The sequence below is a fragment of the Colossoma macropomum genome, unplaced genomic scaffold, assembly GCF_904425465.1.
Source record: "Colossoma macropomum unplaced genomic scaffold, Colossoma_macropomum, whole genome shotgun sequence".
NCBI lineage: Eukaryota > Metazoa > Chordata > Actinopteri > Characiformes > Serrasalmidae > Colossoma > Colossoma macropomum.
In genome coordinates, this window is record NW_023494795.1 from 36,244,299 (window position 1) to 36,266,783 (window position 22,485).

Sequence of the window (22,485 nt, forward strand, 5' to 3'; positions counted from 1 at the left end):
AGGAGAAGGAAAAAACATTTCTTACTTTCAATGTAAGACAATGGAACCAGACTTTTTCCCCATGTAATTTTGGGTCATTTCTGTTGGTCCATTCATCACAAGATTTGCACACAATGTAAGGGACAACGGGTGCTTTCAAATTATGTCAAAAACTGAAAAACAACAAAAATGGAGACACAAGGTTTTGTTCAGACAGCATATATATACACATATACAATAATGTTCGAAAGTCTTAAGACACCTAAGCACATTATTTAACATCACCTCATCATGTCAATCATTACAATAACTATAAATAATCATAAATAAAAAGTAGAAAAGCACAGCACAGTAAGAAGAATGACATGAATGTTTTTTTTTATTATTTTTTTTAAATAAGTAGTTGAGATTTTGCGAAGTACTGATTTGACAAACCAGGTACTGAATGATGACTAAAACTAACATTGTACTGCCACAAGGTGAACTTTGGAAATGGTTAAATGAACTCAATGACATTTGTAAAATCACCACTGGGTGTATTATTGTTAATAGTGTTTATTTCAATATTAGTGTTTTTTCTGAGCAAATGAGTGCTCACTGACCAGAGAAACCGCTTTTAAATATAATCTCTTAAGTGCAAAAAGTTTTGCACAGTACTGTGCACTGTACTGTCTCTCTCTAAGGCTATCCAGATGCATAGGTGGACAGTGTTACAATGTATTAAGATGCTTTGAAGAAGGTATACATGAATGCAGTCTCTCCAACCAGAGGATAATGGCTTCACAAGCTCTGGAAGTGGCTGACAGCAGAAAACTTCGTACTACACGGATCTTTAATTAGAGAAAGTAGCTTTACAAAGTCAACCAGAGATTAAACGCAAAGAGAGAGTTAGTGAATGTGTGCATGTGCGTGTGTGCGCCTGCTGAAGATTTCTGCCACTTTAACAAATGCTGCTGTTACAGTGTTTCTTCAGATTCACATTTTTTTTTTTCATCATTTCATCAGTTGTAAGTGTTCATACTGTGGAAGTATAATGACTAGCAATATCATTTATTTTTAATTGCAGATAAATTTAAAGCGGGTAGGGAGGATAAAGATCTAGGGGGTATAATAAGGCGATCTAATGCGGTTTGGGGAGTTTTCTCTTTGAAGGGAGACAGAAGCATACAGAGATAATCCTCAGCTCATCAGGAGGCAGCCTCCAGTGAGTTCACACACACACTCACACACACACACAACAAACCCATGGAGTCTGAGCCAATGAGCCTGCATGTGTGTACACATACTGGCAGTCAAAAAGAACAGCTCAGATGCACATGTGCAATAAACTGATGTTCAAAAACTTTTTTGATTTGTTCGAAGGGATTCATTGAAGTAGTGTGTCTGCTAGTGACTTTGCGAGTCAGCGGAGTTTTAAATCTTAGCTTTCATCGTTGATCATTATTAAATAAACAATATATACTAACATTCAAAATTTGGAATCTTTTGTCATATGAACAATTACTGTCATTTTATTAAATAAAAATTCTTTACTGGACTACTATAAGCTAGACACCAGCAGGTATTTTAAGGTCTTTTTGAGAACAGCAAAATGTTATTCATTGATAAATAATACAGTGTAATTATTTAGAATGTCGTCTTGATAAGTCATCTGCCTTGAGACTTGATCGCCACATTTCAAAGCTGTAAAATGCAGAGGTCGTAACACTTACAGCTACTTAAATAACATTTTGAACAAATTGTACTTCTAAAAGTTGTTTTAAATCAACACATATTTTGTGTGCTTCATTCAAATACATCTTAGCTCCATTCATCAATTAAAAACATCTTAACATGACTTTCTTTGACCAGTCAAACGCAGTTATATGAATACTGTCAAATACAGGTACCATAGATGTTAACAGTGGTGGGCTCGGTGGTAGAACCACTGTTTTCAGTGCTGGACAGCAGTGGCTCAATGGGGGACAGTGTAATGGAAGAAGAGCACCCCTAGCCTCAAACTGAGGTGACTACAAAAAACAATATAATGTGCTGCCTTCTCTGTCAACCTAAACATGTGGATCTTTTAGCATTCAAGAACTCAACATCCAACTTGAAAAAACATGTCGCTGCAAGTTATGGATTTGGCTAATGGGATGTGTTGGACTAAGCAGCTAAGAGTGGCAGGAGTTTGGCTAAATAGTGAGCAAAGAGTTTCAGGCATGACACCAATGTTAAAAGTTAGCTGTGATACAGTTGAAATGATATAAACAGTTATAGTAATGTTATAGTGACCACTGAGCATGAATTAATCTTGTTTAGCAGTTTGTAATGTTCTCATCTTGAGCTAAGTTTGCTTGCCAAGGCCTTCTCTACCTTGCTAAGTTACTTTTTTATAGCCAGATTTTAAACTTTGTTCTTCAACAGAGGGTGCATCCCAACACACTGGGGACATATGGCTGTTGTCTGAAGAAAACCTTGTATCTCCTTTTGTGTCGTTTTTCAGTTATTAACATAATTTGAAAGTACCTGTTGTTCTTTACATTGTGTGTAAATTTCACAATGAATGGGCCAAAAGAAATGACCCAAAATGACTTGGGAAAAAAGTCTGGTTCCACTGACTTACATTGAAGTAAAGTAGGTTTTTTCCTTCTCCTGTAAAGTTACCATTTTAGAAATGCAAGGTTTTCTTCCAACAACAGTCTAGATAGCAAAAATCATCATCAGCTACAGAGCCTTCTATGAAGAACGTAAAGCTCACAAATGCATTTTTCTTCTCTCCCGAAAGTAACACAGGCAATGGTAGGTAAGTTATTTGATAAGCCTAAATAAGGCTGTTCTATTTCGATTATTAATTGAGGTCTGATAAAGTAACTCGCTACTTGAGCAATCTTTTTACTAGATACTTTCTTACTTTTACTCAAGCAATAATTTAAAACTAATAAAACTAAAATAATTATTATTTTAAAGTAATAACATTCTTACATGGGTTCAATTGTTGGCTACTCTACCCACCTCTGGTAAAATATAACATTTTAAGTCATTCTTGACCACTGATCCATTCACCATAATATTTTGATGCAATGTAAAGGCACCTGGCAATTTCAAACTATCTTTAAAATAAATAAATAAATAAATACAGATAAAAACAGAGAGACGTTAATACAGTCGTATACAAAAGTATTAGTACTCCTGGTCAAGTTACCCACTTTGTTGCTTTAAAACATCTACAGGGAACATACTTCAATATTGCATTTTGCTGAAAATTTCTTGCACAATTTCTATGTATTTGCTTTGTTTAATAACAAAAACAACAAAAAAACATAAAATATAAACATGCCATAAATTTTGCACAGGCCATACTTTGTTTTATTTTTACCAGTATGTTAAGTTATGTTAATTGTTCTTTGAGATGTGTCAACTTATTTTCACTTAGAAAATCAACAAAACATTTGACAGGTGGTGCTAAAACGTTTGCATTCGACTGTATGTGTGTGTGTGCGTGCACACTGATGCTAACCCGTATCCTCTCTGAGGCAGACACTCCAGTATGTCGTAGCTCAGAGCGAGCTGGTCATCTCGTTCACAGCTGTAGATACACTCCAGCGCCACTGACATCAGCTCATCCGGATCAGCAATGATCTTCTGCTGACACTGCGAACAAACACAGAGATAGTAATCAAGCCTTCATCATTATTATTATCATCCAACTGGAGCGATGGGCGAGCAGAAAACAGAATTAACTCCACTGAATCAGACATCATGCTTGAATAGCTCTCAATCCCAACAGCTAATAAAATGGACACATCAGCTCTAGAAGTCCTGCTTGTGCATAATAAGATGCAAAAACTGGTATGTTGGTATGTTGAAAAGGCCCCGGAACATCTTCTCTTCAGTTAATTTAATCTTACTAGGAAAGGGCCATCCATGACATGACCACAGTAACATATGTGGTATTTAGGAAGCGTTCTAAACTCCCATCATCAAGGCTTCAGATTCACTTCACACAAATCATTTGAGTGCAAAAGATCACTTCAGAACAGATGGTGCGGTTCACAACTACAGCCTTCAAGATGGCTGGTACACTTTGTAGCTGTGCAGTTTGTTGCTGTAGCTTGTCGTACAATGTCAGAAACCACATAAGCAACTGTATTTGACATTATTTAACAACTTGACAGTTTAAATCAAGCATGCAATGCTTTATACATACAGTTTGTGGGAATCTAAGTACGATTCCACTCATTTACCACTCATTACATTTAAACATACACCGATCAGGCATAACATTATGACCACCTTCTTGTTTCTACGCTCATTGTCCATTTTATCAGCTCCACTTACTATATAAGTGCACTTTGTTCTACAATCACAGACTGTAGTCCATCTGTTTCTTTGCATACTTTGTTAGCCCCCTTTTACCCTGTTCTTCAGTGGTCAGGACCCCCATGGACCCTCACAGAGCAGGTACTATTTGGGTGGTGGATCATTCTCAGCACTGCAGTAAAACTGATGTGGTGGTGGTGTGTTAGTGTGTGTTGCGCTGGTATGAGTGGATCAGACACAGCAGTGCTGCTGGAGTTTTTAAACACCTCAGTGTCACTGCTGGACTGAGAATAGTCCAACAACCAAAAATATCCAGCCAACAGCGTCCTGTGGGCAGCGTCCTGTGACCACTGATGAAGGACTAGAGGATGACCAACACAAACTGTGCAGCAGCAGATGAGCTATCGTCTCTGACTTTACATCTACAAGGTGAACTGACAAGGTAGGAGTGTCTAATAGAGTGGACAGTGAGTGGACACAGTGTTTAAAAACTCCAGCAGCACTGCTGTGTCTGATCCACTCAGACCAGCACAACACACACTAACACACCAAAACGACATCAGAGTTACTGTAGTGCTGATAATGACCCATTCATTACTTGTTAGCTTCATTAGCCCTGTAGCTCCTGTATAAAATTATAGAAGCAAACTTCAGATGCTAAACACGTCTTGGCTGATCGACTACATTTGGGGAAAACAGTGCAAGAAATTTGTCTATGCTCAGTAAACTACTCACATTAAGTTAAAACGAGAACCAAAAATGGCTGCAGAAAAGTCTTGGCAAGGCATCTCAAGGGACAATCAAGAAGATGCCAGTATCACTGGGTCACCGATTAGAGGCAGTTATTTAATACAAAAGGGACCAGTGACTTTGGGACCCAGGCCTATGGGAACAAACATCAAGATGTACACAACCTTAATTAGTTTTCAAACTGTCCCTTGACTTGTGGTGCCAGTCTAAAGTTTAGACACACCTACTCATAGAAGGCGTTTTCTTTATTTTTACTATTTCCTACATATAAGACTAAAAGCAAAGACATTAAATCTACAAAATAACCTACACAGAACTGTGCAGTGACAAAATCTTCTAAGTTATTCTTCAAAGTAGCACCCTTTTGCCTTGATGTAGCTTTGAAGCCTCCTGGCATTCTCTCAAGCAGCCTCATGAGGAGCCACCTGGGATGCCTTTCAAACAAGCTTGAAGAACTTCCACACATGCTGAGTCCTTGTTGTTGCTGATAACCACTTGTTGGGAGGACATTCCAAAAAATACACAGTGATCAGGTCCACTATTTAAGGTAACATGGAGGAAGATGTCTCACCCCCTCTGTTGTTCTCTCCTGATCAAAGGAAGGGCCCAAATCTAATCTAGACACATTAACTCATTACTACACATTCTAATTATTGATTATTATATAGTTTTTGTTTTCTTGTAAAGTGAAAATTTGTTGAAAGATTAGATCTTTGGGGCAAGGAGTCCCTCTAGATGAGGAGCAAAAGGTCCCCTTTAGAATATTTCTGTATTCATAATATTATATAAGGTTCTTCACTAGGGCAGCTAGAATTAGTAATCTTGCTGGAGATGAGTTTGTCATTAAGTTTTGTAGCTCGAAAAAGTTAAATCCAAAGCTAATTGCTATTTGTTAATCATTTGCACTTTTAACCAGTTGTGGTTTATAATAAAAAAAAACTAAAATATGTCATTTTATTGCTCTTTTTATGATTTTTACTGTTGTAGTAATTATTATTATTATTATTATTATTATTATTTTTGATAATCATTTAGAATGATTTTGCTAATAAACAAAACTGATATCTTCTATTTACAAAGTAGATAATGTCTTTTTTTTTACTGTGATTTCATTTTATTTCAATAGAGAGTAACCTTAATGGCATAAATTGATCATAATTTTATTTAAAAATAGTATATTTTGCGAAGTGTTTCAGAGCAACATCATAAATAAAACATTTGCAAGGATAAGAAATACTCTGATATATAAATTATACATAATTTACAAATCAGACGACGACTCATGCAAGATCTCACAGGGGTCTTCTTGCTCTGCATAGGGAGAAATACTTAAGATTTTGACTTTTGTGCTGTGAAAACAGAACTGTCTGCTGTTTCAGTTTATTTCCCCTGACTGTGTGCAGATTTATGCATTCTGATACTGTGTTCAACTTTTAAAGCAAATTTATAATCATTTTCCCCTATATTTCTCTCATTTTCTCCTGTATGTTACTTGGAAACTAGGGTACCACTTTAGAATAAGACTACTCTTATAAAGGGTTAATGAATGTTCTAAAATGAGTTTATGAATGGCTATTAATTAGTTCATACACACTTTAAAAATCATTAATAAGCCTTTACAACACATAAATAAAAAGAGAAACAGAGACCTGTTGTTCGCCTCATAGTAAGCATACATTCATCAATGCTGTAAAGGCTCAGATGTTGCTGGTTACGAATCTTACTTTGTCTTTTTCATCAGTCAAAAAAAAGTTTATCAGTTAAGCTCGTCAGCTTCATCACATATTCATGTTGATCAGACATGGTAGCTCATTTTTTGCTCATTTTATTAATGTGTAGTAACTGTTCATTCACGCTTTCTAAGGTTTTTATGACCTAATTAATAACCCATAATACAGTAATTTTAAACCATTTAGAAACTCTTAATAAGGGTAGTCTTATTCTCAATGGTACCGAAACTAGTTTTTAATATTAAAGTTTGAGCCTTTAGAGTCATCGAAATGTCAGAATGTAGAAAACCTACATTCAATCAGGTGTGTTCAAAGTTTGGACTAGCACAGTAGCACAGAAGAACAACCTACGTTCACATTATCAAAAAGTAAAAAATTAGCAAATAATTTTTGTGCTTTTGTCTCGTCCATTCACTTTCTGAAGGAGTCATTTTTGCCGCCCTCCTCTGAGCTATGATTAGCTCAAAGTTCATGTTTGTTGAACTTGGATTTGTGCTATGTTGACCTTGAAATGAGCAGCCAAAGACTGTAGGCTATTTCTTGTGATCCTGTCACTGAACAATATCAAAACCGGTAGTACATATTTCCATTTTTCTTGAATTCTAATCCATTAAAAACATGTGGCTGAGATATTCATATGAGTTCTTCTGAAGGGCAGGCAAAACCTTGCCACTGTACAGAGTGGAGCGCGATGCGGCAGTGTGTACGTACCTTAAAGTTGGCATTCCAACACAATAGAAATCCTCTATAGAGCAGGACACTCTACACTTCTGCACTTTCATCTTTCCATCTTTAATCCCAACCAATTTTACACAGCTAAATTAAACTATGCACTTGCCCCTTATATTTCAGCACTTCACATAAACCTGCTGAAGGTTCTGCCTAATTGCCTGCATGCTGTCCACGAGAGCTCTTCATTTCTTTAAATTAATATCATTCTCTCACAGTTCTTGTGGACAGGAGGTTAGGTGTGTGCTTTTGTGCTTTACTTCAATCAGGTTCCGTTAAGTGGCCCATTATTCTGTCTTGTTGAACTATAGAGACACACACACACACACACACACACACACACACACACACACACACACACACATGTATGTCCCTGTCCAACTGTTTGCCTAATTTGCTGCGAGGGAAATTGGTGATAGTGAGTGAGGGTGAACAGCTCATAAATTTATTATGCGAGAGTGGTGCTACATGACTGTCTGACTGTGTGTGTGCATGTCTTTTGAGGGTCTTGCCTGAGCTGAATGATTCCACAGGGATGGAGGCTGCGGGCTGTAACTTCCTTTCAAGTTCAGAGCAAACTCCTGTGAGTGTGAGAGTGTGTGTGTGTGCGCGTGTGTACGTGTGTGAGTGAGACTGTGTGGAAGGAGAGCAGACACTCACGCCTGGTTTGGAGTGCTGGAAGATTTTGAGTGGCATCGTAAGATCTTCACGGGCGAGAGACACCAGGTACTCTCTGAGCAGCACCACAGTCGCTCCTTCTCTCTGACCCTCACAGCGGTGCAGGAACGGAACCATCCACTGCAGCACATTCTTCACATAACAATCCTCACTCGACTGAGAGAGAGACAAAGAGAGAGAGAGAGAGAGACAGAGACAGAGAGAGACAGAGAGAGAGTTAAATGGATAGACAAGCACACAGGCAGACAGACACTCTGAAAACATGTACTAAACTGTCACTGGGGTGGTATTCTCAGGGGTATGTCTCCAGAACTTTTAGCGAGGGAACATCATTGTACCATATTCTGCTGCAGTTCTATTTATTTAAGCCGCATTTACTCCATACATCTTCTCTTGACTCCAGGCCTTTAATTTCTCAAATATGTCCCTTTTCCACATGTGTGCTTTTGAAACTCATTTAAGACACACAGTTAGACCTTAATACCACTGCTGTACCTCTGAGGGTATGTGGACTTATTTGTATTAAGCTGATCATCACAATTATTTGTCATATAAATAACCGCAATTAACAATTTAATTTTTCTGTATGCAACTAGGGTTGGGCAATATGACGATATTTTATCGTTATCATGATAAATCGTGTCATAATACGCTTTTCTGAGCATATTGTGGATATTGTCAGTGCTTAAAGAACACTAATTACATGTTTTATTACAAAGTCTGTTTTCAAGCCGGTTTAATTTGATTAAGTGAACTGCAATTTGCAAAATATTGAATAAAAATCTTTGTAGTTGTAGAACTGTTATTTTGCAGCAGTACAGGTTCTATTTAGGCTGTTCCATGTTATAAACATACACACATACACATCATCTAAACTGCTTATCCTTCAGGGCTGCGGTGGGGTGCTGGAGCCTATCCCAGCTGTCATTGGGCAGAAGGCAGGATACACCCTGGACAGGTCGCCAGTCCATTGCAGGGCAGACAGACACACATATGCATTCACACACACACACCTACGGGGCAATTTCAGCATGTCCATTTGGCCTGACTGCATGTTTTTGGACTGTGGGAGGAAACCAGAGTACCAGGAGGAAACCCACGCAGACACGGGGAGAACAGGCACACAGAAATGACCCTGGTCGCCCGACCGGGAATCGAACCCAGGCCATTCTTGCTGTGATGCGACAGTGCTACCCACTGCGCCACCGTGCCGCCTCCATGTTATACAATCCCAGAAAAACTATACATGCACAATAAATATAAATATTGTGATGCATATCATTAAAATAAAAGTCACAAAGTGGCAAAATTGGCTGATTAGCTAACATGGTCGTAGTATTGAATTAACATTGTGGGGAAACTACACATAAATATCTACATTTACACAGAATTATGTACAGAGTCGAGCAAAGCTACATGTTCTTTGTGAGAGTCAAAAATATAGGCAAAGAAACACTTTTTTTCTGCTAGCATACTGGCAAATAAACAAACATTAATGCCCTCTACACATATTAGATCATCAGAGAGTTAGAATTTTTTTTTTTCTGTTTTCATAGCCCCATGATGTGTCTTGATAAATGCATTTACTGCTTTCTTTTACTTACTTTTATTTGCCTAATATACCCATTTCACATTTTATTTGCTGCAGTACAACGTGTCCGAATTCTAACGGCTGTGGAAATTGACTGCAGTCAGTTTAAACAATTGAGATCGTCACAAATAACTGTGATTAGGCAATTATGCAATAATTTTGACAGGCCTAGTTTGTATGTTGGTGAACAAACATGTAAGTGTACAGTGCAGAAAAAGACAGACAGGTAGGTGGGGGTGCCCACTCAGGTAGGGCTGAGTTCAAAATATTGATATAGCAATGGATAACTTTAACGTGGATAACTTCAACTTCTTATTTAAATATTAAGACGCTGTGAACACTATAGTATCTAATTTGGTACAAACACTAGACAGATTAGTCAGTGTTTGTTGTATGACATCTTTCCACGATGTGTTAACTACTACTTACTTCTGGTTGGTCTGTCTGTATGCTACTGTCTTTTTCTTTTTCTATATACACTTCATTAAACCACCTCCTTGTTTCTACACTTTTTATCAGCTGTCCATTTTATCAGCACTTACCATATAGGGCACTTTGTAGTTCTACAATTACAGACTGTAGACCATCTTTTACTCTGCATACTGTGTTAACTCACTTTTACCCTGTTCATCAATGATCAGGACCCCACAGGACCACCACAGCGCAGGTATTATTTGGGTGGTGGATCATTCTCAGCACTGCACTGACACTGACGTGGTGGTGGCATTTTAATGTGTGTTGTGTGTGTTTAATGAGTGGGTCAGACAGAGTTTTTAAACACTGTGTCCAGCTCATCTGTTGCTGCACAGATTGTCTTAGTCATCCTCTAGTGCTTTATTACTGGTCGCAGGACGCTGCCCACAGGACGCTGCTGGCTGGATATTTTTGGTTGGTAGACTATTCTCAGTCCAGCAGTGACACTGAGGTGTTTAAAAACTCCAGCAGCACTGCTATGTCTGATCCACTCAGACCAGCACAACACACACTAACACACCACCACCACGTCAGTGTCACTGCAGTGCTGGGAATGATCCATCACACAAATAATACTGATAGCATGAACAAAATACCAACAAATTCCAGCAGTAGCTGACAGAAGAAATTCAGAGGTGGTCAGATGGCCATAATTAAGATGTGTTAAAAAGTGGCCTAGATCTGATTTAAAATTTAAGCGTCAGTGTGCTCAGCACAGATCTGGGCTAAGAAATGAAGTTCAATAGACAACTGTTTCTGGAAGTATTGTTTATGTAGTCTTAGGCCAGACTTAATCTGGACTAGTGGCACTTATGGTGGCAAATGAAGCTCATGAAAAATGAAATCATAAAAAATGAACTTGAGAAGAAACCACTTAAACTATAAGAAGCAAATGTTTTTTTAGAAAGTGTAAAGAGTGTCGCTGGTGACAAGCAGCAGTGACCGCAGTTCACCCGTAGACGAGTGTGGCGAGCCTTCTCTTAAACGAGCAAATTGACATTAAATCATTTTAATGAAAGCATTAAATCCGAACAAGCCATCTTTGACTCCAGGCTTAATGAGGACACTTCCATAAACATTTCTGCTACAACATCCCTCAGACACACACACACACACACACACACACACACACACCACACACACACACACACACACTCTTTTTTTCTCTCTCTCTTCCTGTGAGGTAATTATAGTGTTTGAATATTGAAAAATTGTGAGAGGAATGAGTGCCATACAACAATTAGAGGTCTCTGGAGTGCTGCTCTCTATCAGATATGAAAGACAGAGAGAGAGAGAGAGAGAGAGAGAGAGAGAGAGAGAGAGAGAGAGAGAGAGAGAGAGAGAGAGAACAGACGGGAAAAAAGAGAGAGAAAAAGATAGAATAAAAATTAAATTCTTGGAGAAATGAGAAAAAGAGTAAGAAAAAGGAAGAGACACAGAATAAAAGAGTGGGACGGGGGTGAGGCAGAGTGAGAGAGGAAAAATAAATACACAGACAGAGAGAGAAAGAGAGGGAGAGAGAGAGAGAGAGAGAGAGAGAGAGAGAGAGAGAGAGAGAGAGAGAGAGACAGAGAGAGACTGAGAGAGAGAAAGAGAGCAAGAGAGGATGTATATGTGAAACGTAAGCTGACAGGTTGAAGCAGGTCAGACTAATTTGGACAGACAGAGTGAGTGACTGTTCATACATTCTTCATGAGGAGGCGGAGCTTGTCGATGTCTCTCAGCTGCTGCAGCTCCTTCAGACTGAGGCTCAGCTCACATGCCTCGTACACCAGCGTCTCCATGGTAACCAGGTCGTCACACAGCAGCTCCAGCCCAGGGATCTCCCGCTCCTTCCCCAGACGCACCAGAGACAGAGCGCAGTCCACCTGCACACACGCACACGGAGCCAGACAAAACAAACAACACACGTAATTAGAATGTAAACAGAGAGTCCCACAGCCAATCAGGAGCAGCCTACCAACAGACGGACCAATCAGAAACCACTCGACAACAAACAGAGCCAATTAGAGTTTAGATACATCCCCAACAGTTTCAATGTACATTAAAATATCATCGTCATATCAAAAAGCTCCATTAAAACTCTATTTTTTTTTCTTAGACCACTGAAAATGGCAGCTGTACTTTACATTGTTTAAATGTTTCATGATGAATAGACCAATGGAAATAACCAAAATTACTATGAATTAAATTTAGTTACTTCAACAACTAACTTACATTACAGCAAAGCTATAGTCTAGTCAGAAGCTCCTGCTAAAATTCAATGAGCTCAACAAAGTGCGTAGTCAACATAAGGAAAATCAAAGAAACAAGGACAGCTGTACACCTCTCCACAACTGAGCTGAAGTATTGTTATTCTGAGTGAGCATTTCCCATATCAGTCAACACTTGGGAGGCTACCAGTGGGGGGGGTGGTATATATTTATACACTCAATGAACACTTAATAAAGAATTAAGAATATCTCTTTGTATCTACATTTGTCCATTTTATCAGCTCCACTTACCATTTAGGTGCACTTTGTAGTTCTACAATCACAGACTCTAGTCCATCTGTCCCTCTGCATACTTTATTAGCCCCCTTTCACCCTGCACTTCTACAGTCAGGGCCCTCACAGGACCACCACTACTACTTTTACATGCTGGCCCCATCATCGTCACGAGATTTCAAGTTCAATTCCCAGCAATGTCACAGCCATCCACAGTTAGGAAGGAGTCCAAGACCTCTTTTCCACTGTAGGGCTGAATGTTTCAGGGTTTTTTATTATTAACCAAACAGGCTAGAAAAAATAATGTAATTAGGTAAAACCAGGCCTTATTAATTCACTGGAAATTAATCTAATCATACTGATAATATCCTACCCACTCTCAGAGATTTTGGGCTCAACATTAACATTATTAGATAGATAGATTTTATAATTCATAAATGTGACACTGATAATATGAAATTTAAATAACTAAATATTTTTTATTTAAAAATAAAAAAGAAAATAAATCATTAAATCTTATATATTTGAATTCATACATGTAAAACAGGGTCAACAATTCTCTATTCAATAATCCAAACACATTGCTCAATTTCACTGCTGACAGAGACACAAAGAAACATTTCTCCTGACTAGCTGACTCACTACACAGTAAAGTGCTGCACTGAGAGAGAAACTGAATGAACTGTTCCAGAGAAATGCTTTTATATTTTTCTTTTATATAAGCTACTTAAAAGGGGAGTGTTTCTATGTTTTTGGAATGTGTAAAATTTTATGTTTATTTAAATTTAAACTGTTTACTAACAGTTTAACAGTTACTAACTGACGTAAATTAGTATTACAAACAGTTTTATTTAATGATTGTTTCATTTAAAGCACTTCAAACTTTATGTATGTGTTTCTACATACAATGTCAAATTATCGTTCTTTATGATTATCATCTCAATCTATAATTATGATCACAGATTGTGATAATACCATGGGAAATATAAAGAGGAAGGAAAAATGGTTTAAAAGCAGCAATAAATAATTGTAGAGGATGCAGATGGGGTTGGAGGTTTGTGAGTGGAAGGCAATCGAGTGTCCCTTACTTGTCCACACTACTCACAAGTCTGCGCCAGCATAGAACAATACAGCGCTGGGACCCATATGGCTCTACAGTGGAAAAGAGGCCCAAGAGAGAATAAATGGCCTCAGATTCTGGATGAGTAGGATGGCTCTCAGCATGATGCTAGCCAACGCAGGCATCTGTTAGCTGACGTAACAAAACTGGCAGTTAGCGTTTTGCTGCAAGTTTCCTCCAAATTCCACCTGGACATGATTAAATCACAATGCTAAGTGTAGCAAAATCTTAGTTTATAACTTAGTTTACACTTATATGATTTATATCAGAATTAGCACCCTTCACAAACAGCAACATTCATGGAAAAGAGGCTAATGATGCACACAAACGTTGCCACAGTGCTAATAGCTCCCCCTTGTGGTGAATCAGCCTGCCAAACACGAGTAAGAGGGTAAGTTAATGAGTGAGTTATAAGCTACATTCATAAAAGGGCTCATATCTTAAAAATAAGGGTGGAGGAAGCCATAAAACCCAGACAAAAAGGTGATGCCGACTGAAAAAAATCCACATGCTTGAACACCAAATCAATGCCTTGTGTTTCACATCATGAACTGCCAATAAATATCTTTCCCCCCGTTGACAGACAGCACTCCAGGCCAATCAATAGCAGATATATGTCTGGTGGTTGCAGCTGCCTTCCACTGCCTGGGAAAGGGTATAATCCTTCAGTGCTGGAGTCCAGCAGAGGAAAATTCCTCACATTAAACCTGCTCTTACTGACATTAACAGCAAACTGTGCTGGTCAATACATGCACTAAAGCTGAAACAGAGGGAAGCCAAGGCCATACATACGCACAAACAAAACAAATACACATATCAGTAACCCTGCAGACAGAAGAAAGCACAACACACACAACCCTGGTCATTAGAGAGAAGTCAAATAACGACGTATTGATCTGATCTTGCACAAAAGAGCTTTTGACTCCTTCATGGCTAAACAAACAGGAAGTGACCGCACTGATCAACAGATTTCACACCTTTTAATTACAACCCATCTGTATTTTTCTCTTGTTTCAGCCATGTGCTCTGTACTCTGTCTTCACATTCTCATATCACCCCTTCAAATTCTCCTTTTCCCTAATTCCCCTGGAGGAGGAGAAGCAGAGAGTAAGTGAAAAGGCAAAAGGAGAGAGAAAGAGAGACAGAGAAAGCTAGGAATGCTGTGAAATGTTTAAAACCATCTTAAATAGGTGATGCAATAAGGCTTGGGTATAAAAGGGTATAAAAGGGCATAAAATGTGTCAAAAAACAATCCAGCAGTTTAAGAACAATGTTCTTTACCAGAGATTACAAGGATTTTAGGCATTTCACCCTCTATGGTCCATATCAGTAAAAAAGTTTCAGGGATTCTGAAGAAATCTTAAAAACCACTACCGAATGCTCATGACCTTGGATCCCTCAAACAGCACTGCATTAAAAAATAGCAATTTATGCTGCCCTCTAGATCAGGAGTGCCCATATTTTTGATTGCTTGAGATGTACTTTTTTCCAGTGGACAGATCATCGTGACCTACCTTTATTTTTTTTTATTGGAAACTTCAGTGGCCAATAAAATATTCAGCAGAAAAATCACACTAACCTTATTGTCAGCCAGGTTTGTGCAGCCTGGAGGTTTTAGCTGGGAGTTCTTAGTTGTAGTTACTGCGTATAGTCGAAAACGCATCCTGACGTTCCGCTTCTTCGGAAATGCAATAGCTACTTGGCAAATTAAGCAAAATAGTCTTCCTCCTGCTCTGCATGGAAGAGGTAAGTTTTCAGTTTCTTTGTGCTGAGTCTCGCACTCATCTTCTAAAAGAGTCAGTGTAGGTTCCAAAAGGAAAAAACAAAAATGGAGCTACACGAACTGGCTACCGATAAATTAAAACCTTCTAGACTGCTAAAGAGGCAAACTCGCAGCAGTGCTTTAGGTGGGCTGTGGCGTAGCTATGGTAACAAGCCTTAAGCTAAAGAGACATTGGCCACATTTCACATCAATCACACTGACCTGCACGTCACTAGAAGCAGTAAGAAAGTGTTGAAATTTGATAGCCTGTTTGAATAAGGCGCGATCTACCAACGTTCACTTCGACTAGTCACGTGCAAGACCGACTGGTTGATTGCGATCGACGTATTGGGCACCGCTGTTCTAGATGGTGTCATTTTCAGGGATGTCCATGCTTATTTCAACATGACGACACCAAGCCACATTCTGCACATGTTACAACAGTGTGGCTATGCAATCAGAGAGCACAGGTGCTAGGGTGGCCTGCCTGTAGTCCGGTTAAAGCCTGAGTAGACTGATAAGTAAATGTGAAGAGCCAGTTTTTAATGCTAGTGTTACTAAGCTCTTATGATGTATTACTGAACTGAACAGTCTCCTCAGTAGTAGACATGTTCACAAGTGCTAAGCTTAGCATCGATGTTGTACTCAGTGTGGCATTGTGATACATACGTTAACTGAAATTAACTGAAAATCGCACAGCTAGCCACTTTATAGTCAACATTGCAAGACTATAATATCTTAATTAGACAGGTGGTGATCTGGTTTGGTGTAAACACCCCACTCGTACTCGGGTGCACACTAAACAAATGAAGCATGATCCACCAGAAATCAAGGGTCTCGGATTCCTTTTCAAGTGATCACTGGTTCAGTTCACTTCTGGTGGGAGCACATTCTTCTGATAGTCCGCACCAAACTAGGGAATTTAACGTAAGAGGATGATTTCCTCTTCTTTCAGCACCAGGTAAGCCCTGAATGGTCTACATAATCTGCCTATTTTAACAACTGACTCTTGAGAGGCACTCATATCATTCTTGCAGCACAACCTGCTGCTAATAACGACAGAATAATAGCAAATCAATGTCTTTAATTTTGGCATATGGATCGCAGAACACAGTATATCAGCGACCTAATTGGTTACATTCAAATTGAGAAACCAATCATTCAGAAGCACATATCAAGTAAGGTTTATTATTGCGTTGACTGGGATACAGTGAGACAGTAAGTATCCCTATTTTAAGTTGGAGATTTTTGGCTTTAAATGGTGTCTTATGTAACAGTAACAGAGCATTTGTATCTCTGCAAAATTCTGACCAATAAACAGGCACTCGTGTATATAAATTGGTGCGCTTCATCTGTTGCAGCGTGGAACCAACTAAACCAAATAAAAAAGTGACAAAAACCGAAAAAACGGTTTAGACTTTGGCAAACAAACTAGGTATGAAATCAGCCTAAATGTAGTCTAAATATATTCTGAATATGCTACTGTATGGTAATGGAATACGATACTGAATACATTTAGGACAGTGCATTCAGACTCAGACCAAGTCATCAGCCCCTGTATTTAGTGGGCCACTACCTGGCAACCTTTATTGGGCAGTCAGTGAATTTTTTATATCACAGCAGGTTACATGAGGCCTACGAAACACCACAATGGCAGCATATTAACCACAGTGCTGGGCACATCACTTCTATAAGCACATTTTTTTCCAATCAAGACAAAGCAAGATTACACACACATTAACGAGAGCACAGGGTGACATAAACCCAACAACCAATGCAACACTTCCCTATAAAACATTGACAAGTAAAATATATACATATATGTTTTTATGACACAGACAACAAGGACCCTAGAAACTTTTTTCTTTAATCGGTTAACCGTTGCCCCATTTTTGCCTGAAACGGCATACCCAAAGTAAAAGGTGCACTGTTGCCGCATACTTTGGGCTACAGTCACCATATTGCTGGATGATTTGAAGCATAAAAATGATGCATAAAAAAACGGAAGTGAACGCTTTGACGGATGTGTGCCGATACCAGTACAGTTATCTAGGTTAAGGTAATGGCAACAGTGTGACAGTTGCTAAGCAGTGATTGGAAGAGAAAATGAAGATGTTTAGGCAAAACACAAATGAACAGGATTTTGATCAACCGTAAATTTCACAAATTAGTTTTTTTTTCTCCTGCTGCACTACTACTAAAGTTCCCACTGTGAGTCAAAACAGCTGTTTAGATTTTTTCCTAATGGCTTGTGGGGGCCCCCTCTTTGCTCAGGCCCCTGGGCATGCACCCAGAAAACTCATTAGATGATTCAGGCCTAAGTGAATTCAGTATTCAGCCATTACTACTTCCTCTGCACTCTGCCCAACCCTGTTCGAGTACCTGGTGGTTGTACAGCAGGTCAGTATGTTCACTGAGGTCTGTGATAACACTCTCACACCTCATTAGCATCAGCTCTCACAGCATTAGGCCAGAGAGAGATATGAGCTCAGATAAGATCCTCCTCTAAACTCCCCTTACACCAGCTCATTCACACAAGTAATCATTTCTCAGGTGTAATCAGAAACAGAGTTGCTGAGGGGTGTAAGTACACGGTGTATGTGTGCAAGGACAAATCCCACTTTGTTAAATTAAGACCTAACATGTTGAATTAACACCTGCAGTGTTCTTTCAGGTCCACTTGGACACAAATGAACTCTAAGACTTGGAGAACTGGAGATTTGGCTAGTGAGTAAACACATACAGGTTAAGAATTGTACTCTGTGTCCTGAGCCTCAGCTAACATAGTCAGTAATGAGTGAAACTACAGCATTACTGCAATTTATGCCTCAAACTCAGATTCATAAAGCCACTGCTATGGAATCAGCCCTCCTTCTTGAGGGATATTTGCCATTATTCAAGGAAATGTACCATGTCAAAAGCAAACATCCACCACTAATAAGACAGAAAACTATATTCTCCCAACAGAAAGCGTGATGCACGACAGTGTGAGGAAATTTTCAAGAAAATTACAGAGAATGACATAGACGGCAATGGCTTTTAAGAGCTTCTAAGTTAAAGGAAACCTTTTGCACTGAATGTTGGAGAAGAAGGACCACTTACATTGTTTTTCCTCTGTGGCGGATGTCAGTGTTATGGAGCTGTGCTTAGCTTGAAGGTGCTTATTCAAATTAGAAGTAGAGTTCCTTGCAGTTCGCAGACACTTATCCCCCAGACATAATTTACATTTAACTGCAGTGTTCTTTTTATTATCAGAATTAAGCTCAAAACTGTGTGAATTGTGTGGAGGCTATTGTCTCCGACATACTGCTGACGTAGAGACACAAACGTCAGTCGTGTAGCTATATATCAGCACGTTATCTACCTGAAATAATTCATAAACCTCTGATTTGTGAGTCAGGAAAATAATCACTAAAATATTGACTTATTTGAAAAAGTAGCGATTAAAAGTGTTATGTTACTAGCACCACAAAATACTAATCTGGGCTGGGTTTCTCAAAAGCATCGTAGCACAAAGATGATTCTTAAATGGTAGTGCGAGCATCACACTGAACACTCTCTCCCAGTTAAGATGATCTTAATACAAAGATGCTTTTGGGAAACTGTGTCCTGAGAGTTAATTTGTAACTGATGATGATGTATACATGGTAACTCTGCATGCTCAGTGTTGCTCGTTCGATAGGATTTCATGGTCACGCAATCCGCATTTTAAAGGAATGCAGGCTGGCACAAACCAGCTTTAGGCTATGTAGGCTATAGCTGTTCACCAACATTAAAATGAATCAAAATATTTGAATGTGGAAATCAAAAATCACATTTTTTCTTCCAATTTATTGACCAGAAATGTCTAACAGGCTAAACATTTACAATCCCTTTGTTAATGCATGATCACAAGTGATAAGTTAACATAAAGTTTATTATTATTATTATTTTTTTTTTTTATTGAACACAACACTTCTTCATTTATATTGAGGCTCTGCTAAGCTATTACTTCACAAGTCAAACATTTCTTTTCTGGCAGCCATTTTAAAATTAGAGAACACTTTCTTCTAACACCTTCATTTTTTTATTGCAATCCCAGAATATTAACAAATAAAATGCAACAGAAACATTCCATATAAACCAAGGTGAACGCATTTCACACTGTGTAAGAGAATGGTTTCTGATTGGTTATTGTTGCAATGTCACTGCTCATTTGTATAAGTTTAACTGAGCAGAAGTTCTTTGCAAAGCTCGGAACGTTTGCATCACATTACCAGTGGCCACTACGCTACTCACCACTTAGCGTCACTGCCTCTCAGTGAAACTTCTAGCAGTGTACATGCAGAGTAAGAGTTGAACTTTTTGATTTGAGCCTAGACTTAGTTACCAATGATCAATTTAGTTTGTTAATTATCAGTGGGTTGATGTTGCTAATGAGGTTCCATTTATAAGTATACAAATATAAAGTACTGTGCCAAAAACTCAGGCATCTGAGAAAATTATAGTTAAGAAGCTAGTTATCTGAGCAGTAAGTATTTATTAGCTTAGAAAAACAGTAATGTTAGAATAAATACAAAAACATTAATATATAAGTAGTAAATTAACATATGTTAATGTTTTAGCTTAACCATTTCCAAACATCTCCTTGAAGAAGCCCAGTAGTACCATTCAATACACTCTGTTTGGCTCAATCAATACTTCTTTCTAGGGCTAGCCCAGATAGCATTTTACAGGCTTTGATAATTGTTGGTGTTTCTGAATGCATACTGGAATAGTTCTTAATACCCCCTTAAAAAGAATAACATTCACATTCATAATTCATCATAATGCTAAGTATGTTTGTTCATTTTAGACACATTAGACCAAAATTTCAGTTTTCTATTTGTAACAAACATTTCATATATACACACCTCTTTTGACAATGGTCGAGAGACAGACGTGTTGTAACGTTATGTTAGATGCCCAGATAACAGTGACGATGGAAGTTAAAATCTTTTAAAATCTTTGTGTAGCATATTCCATTGCTAACTTCGTCAGATAAACATAAATCTTGTTCAGGATTGATAACTTGACAAGTAATTTTGATGTTTATACCATATTCATATAGATTTCTGGCTGTTCATGACGTCCAGGAATGAACTAAATCAGTTAGCTAGCCTGCTGTTTCATCACGCTCAGCTTCTTTACCTGAACGTCGTTCAACAGTCAAAACAAATCAATATGACTTTAGCTAATTTTCCTGCTTGCCATTTTAATATCTTATTCTTCATGGTATCTTTTGGATTTTCCATCTGAATTTACATGACCAAATTGTAAGGCAAATTATTCAGTAACTGCATGAAATAAATGCAAATCTTTACTTTTTTGGTTTTTTTTTCTGTAAAAGTTCCCCTCAAATTAACAGAACGTGTTTTATGATCATACATATATTGCTATACGCTTACAATTTACTGGTGAAAGCCAAAAATCCTAGAAGCTCTTTGTATTTTTTTATAAAAACAATTTTACAGAGTATATCACTGAAGAGACACCATCTGTTTATAGCCCAGATTTGTGGAAAAATGGGTCGACTTTCAGTAGAAAAGAAAAATTGTGAGTTCAGCTTCTTATATCATAAGGGTTTACAATTACGCTACCCATCTATTTGACTGGAAAGAACACAATTACAGCTCTCATACGACCCCCACCTTCTGAATGTAGCTTATGAAATATAAAAGTTATGAAGAATATGACGAAGTGCGTTTTGGAACTACCCGGTGGTCTCAATTAATATCTTTTATTAACTTGCTTCAGTCTTCAATCTTCTAAAAGAAAGGGGGGGCCTGAGACAGCATAGAACGGAGTGTGACTGTTCTGCCTTTAGCTAATGTTACCTGGAAATGACATTTTAATAGCCTAACTATTGCCTAAAATGATCAATTAAAAGTCAGAGGTGTAGGGTGGGATTTCGCAGGAGTTTTTAAGACCACGTCATGCGTCTTTACATATTACCATCACACACACAGAGTCAAAAAGAAGGTCTGGCTCAATGTTTAGGTCTCAAACGCAAGATCAACTTTATACTGATGAAGATATGATGTCAATAGTAATAATAATTCTCTTACATCGGCAGAAGACACGTCCTTCACCAAGTTTTGGTGAGCTCTTTGTGAATACTTCAATGCGCCAAAATCATCAGATTCATCCTCTCGGGGAAGGAGTCCGAAGCACAACGGACATAAAATGTTCTTCCACAAAATGCATGCAATTACACATTTCCACCAGAGAGGTTTCCAAATCCCCAAATCTTACATAGTGTAGCTTTAAGTAGTAGCCATTTTGTTTGGTTTTGTGATAATTTTTTTTTTTTTGTTTAAAAAAAATAACTAGTCTGAAACAAAAGACAAAGCTTTTGAATACTAAATAATGAAACAAAGACCTACATAACATTAGCTAAGATAAATGGCCTTAAATAATGGGCCTAATTCCCATAAGTTTTTTCTTAAATCTGTTCTTGAGAAAGATTCTAAGTCTATGTCAGATTCATGATGTGTTCTTAAACGCAGGACTGTTCGTACCTTTGTGATCTTGAGTGTGTGTAGATTACCTAATCCCAAATAAGAAAACATTGGCGAATGTCAGAATCTTCATGAAAACTGCATAAGTGGGTTAAGAAATTTGGTGAGAACAGTTTGTGAATGGGGCTTTTGCACTGTACTTTAATTGTATGTGTGTACCTGGCGGGAGTTGTGCTCTATTTCCTGTGCTCTGCTCAGGTACCAGTCAGTGAGGAGAGAGATGGAAGGGTTCCTTGTGCAGAATCGCTCCAGCTCTGGCTGCTTCTGGTACAGGAAGTGATGATCATCCACCATGGACGACTCCACCACCGCCCTACACAACACATGAATTAGATACATACGCTT

At 38.3% G+C, this 22,485-nt stretch overlaps 1 protein-coding gene across 3 annotated transcripts in view; it reads right to left on the reverse strand.

Annotated features, from left to right (window-relative positions):
- nbas (NBAS subunit of NRZ tethering complex) overlaps window positions 1-22,485 on the reverse strand; it is a 296,070-nt gene that overhangs the window by 198,625 nt on the left and 74,960 nt on the right. For all 3 annotated transcript variants that reach the window (XM_036582328.1, XM_036582327.1, XM_036582326.1), the window contains exons 23-26: window positions 22,300-22,453; window positions 11,919-12,101; window positions 8,151-8,324; window positions 3,479-3,612 (exon numbers count right to left, since the gene is read on the reverse strand). In XM_036582328.1, coding sequence (XP_036438221.1) covers window positions 3,479-3,612; window positions 8,151-8,324; window positions 11,919-12,101; window positions 22,300-22,453 — 645 coding nt within the window. The remainder of the gene's footprint in view (window positions 1-3,478; window positions 3,613-8,150; window positions 8,325-11,918; window positions 12,102-22,299; window positions 22,454-22,485) is intronic.